Here is a 2,559-nt window from a genome sequence, read left to right on the forward strand (position 1 = left end):
TATCTAGTGTATGGATGAGTGGAGGAATGGGGATAAAAACTAAAGGACAAATGGGGTGGGATGGGGGGATGATTTGGGTGTTTTTTTTTTCACTTTTATTTTTTATTCTTGTTCTGGTTCTTTCTGATGTAAGGAAAATGTTCTGAGACAGATTGTGGTGATGAACACATAACTATGTTATCATACTGTGGACAGTGGATTATATATCATGGATGATTGTATGGTGTGTGAATGTATTTCAATAAAACTGAATTTAATAAAAAAAAAAAAAAGCTCATTGATCACCTTTACAGAGTAGAACAGAAGCAACCCCTTATTTTGAAAACCAGTAAATAAGAAGGAAAGAATCAAGTATTTGTCATGCCTTTCTTAGATGAACTGCATTTTCAAGAGTCAAATAGTTACAGAAGTATTTCCCTTTATGGAAATAGTCTAGGTAATAAATTAAGAAGGAATAAGAGGGCTCGGGAAAGAGTCTGGCTCAGGCCGAGCTCTGAGTCCCCTCTCACCATGTCTGGCTGCTGCCGGCCCAGATGCCATGTGATGGTCATTTGAAGACAGGCCTGCCGGACATCAGGGTCCAGACTCTGCCCTCAGGATCCTGGGCTTTCCAGCTGACCATACCTGGCCCTGGTTTATGGCTGCATGCTGGGCAGTGCATGTGAAGACACACGTGGTGAGGAAACGACAGAGTTGAGCCCGGGACTGGAAGGAGACAGGGAAACCTGGATGGGAAAGGAACAAGACTTAGAGGCCACAGCACACCCAAGAGGAAGGAAATAAAGCTGATGTCTTGGGATGTCCACATTTTAGAACTGGCATCGGTGATGGAACAGATATGAACACCTGAGCCCGTTCTTAGAGTTTCACTTTGCATCATAGAATACTATCTGCCCTGCCTGTCTCCCAAGAGAGGCTCAAATGCAATAACTTATGTGAGGGTGCTTTGTAAACCACCTTGCGCCATTTAGAGGTCCTGAGGTTCCAAGTTGCCTTCCAGTGTCATTTCCCTTTTGTCTGAAGAACTTCCTTCAGCACTTCTGTTGGATCAGAAGTTCCTTTAAAGCAGATCTTAAGAAGTAAATTTCGTCCTCACTTCCCCAAGATGGCAGCAGCAGAAGACGAGTCACTGCTACCACGGCTGCCCGAGCTATTCGAAACCAGCAAGCAGCTTCTGGACGAAGTAGAAGTAGCAACTGAACCCACCGGTTCCCGGATAGTCCAGGATAAGGTGTTCAAGGGACTGGACCTCCTTGAGAAGGCGGCTGAAATGATACTGCAGCTGGACTTGTTCAGCCGAAATGAAGACCTGGAGGAGATTGCTTCCAGCGACCTGAAGTACCTGATGGTGCCGGCCTTTCAAGGAGCTCTCACCATGAAACAAGTCAGCCCCAGCAAGCGTCTGGGTCATTTGCAGCAGGCTCGAGAACACTTTCTAAACTACTTAACTCAGTGCCATTATTATCATGTGGCAGAATTTGAACTGCCCCAAATCAAGAACAACTCTGCTGAAAATAACACTGCGAGCTCTTCTGTGGCTTATCCTAGCCTTGTTGCTATGGCCTCTCAAAGACAGGCTAAGATAGAGAGATACAAGCAGCAGAAGGAGATAGAGCACAGATTATCTACCCTGAAACCTTCTGTGGAAAGTGGCAAAGCAGACGACGAGCGTGTTCGTGAATATTATCACCTTCACCTTCAGAGGTGGATTGGCATCAGCTTGGAAGAGATTGAGAGTATTGATCAAGAGATAAAGATTCTAAGAGAAAAAGACTCCTCAAAAGAGGCATCAACTTCTCGTTCATCTCTTCAGGACAGGCGTCCAGTAAAGCCTTTCATTCTCACCCGGGATGTGGCCCAAGCCAAGGTGTTTGGAGCTGGTTATCCAAGTCTGGCAACCATGACAGTGAGTGACTGGTATGATCAGCATCGGAAATACGGGGCATTACCAGATCAGGGAATCGCCAAGACAACACCAGCAGAGTTCAAAAAGGCACCTCAACAACAGGAAGATGAGGAGCCAAAGGAGGAGGACCCTGATGGGGAAACCTTACACAGAGCCCGGGAGTGGGACGACTGGAAGGACACCCATCCTAGGGGTTATGGCAACCGACAGAACATGGGTTAATCTTCCCACAAGACAGGACTAGAGATGGCTCACATCTTCCTCTCCAAGGAAAGGTGTGCCACTCTTCCCCTCCTCCCTGGGCTCCTGCTTCAGTTGTGTACAGTGAAGGCAAAAACGCTTCATCTTGCTTTGTGTTCAATAAAGTATCAAATGATTCAGTGTGTATTTGTAGCCTTGATGATGAGCCAACAATCTTGTTTCAGCATTATCATCCTTAACAAGATGTATTTCAAATCCCTAACTGGAAAGAAAAGAGCATGGAATGGCTTGCTATAATCAATGACTTTATGCATTCTCTTTAAAAAATAATAAAGTTCCTTGTGGAGGCCCCACCCCAGTCAGGATGGCACAGTGAGAAGCTTCAGGGTTCCGTTCCCCCACAGAAACATTGAAGAACCAGCAAGACTGGAAGAAACATCTTTCTCAATGCT

At 45.7% G+C, this 2,559-nt stretch overlaps 1 protein-coding gene across 1 annotated transcript; it reads left to right on the forward strand.

The window, feature by feature from the left end:
• Positions 1–976: 976 nt before the first annotated feature.
• LOC119528992 (immunoglobulin-binding protein 1-like) lies at positions 977–2,128 on the forward strand. The gene has a single exon (XM_037829134.1). It carries the CDS (start codon positions 1,106–1,108, stop codon positions 2,126–2,128), a length of 1,023 nt encoding a protein of 340 aa, XP_037685062.1. The 5' UTR covers positions 977–1,105.
• The last annotated feature ends 431 nt before the right edge of the window (positions 2,129–2,559 follow it).

Source organism: Choloepus didactylus, chromosome 3 (genome assembly GCF_015220235.1).
Source record: "Choloepus didactylus isolate mChoDid1 chromosome 3, mChoDid1.pri, whole genome shotgun sequence".
NCBI lineage: Eukaryota > Metazoa > Chordata > Mammalia > Pilosa > Megalonychidae > Choloepus > Choloepus didactylus.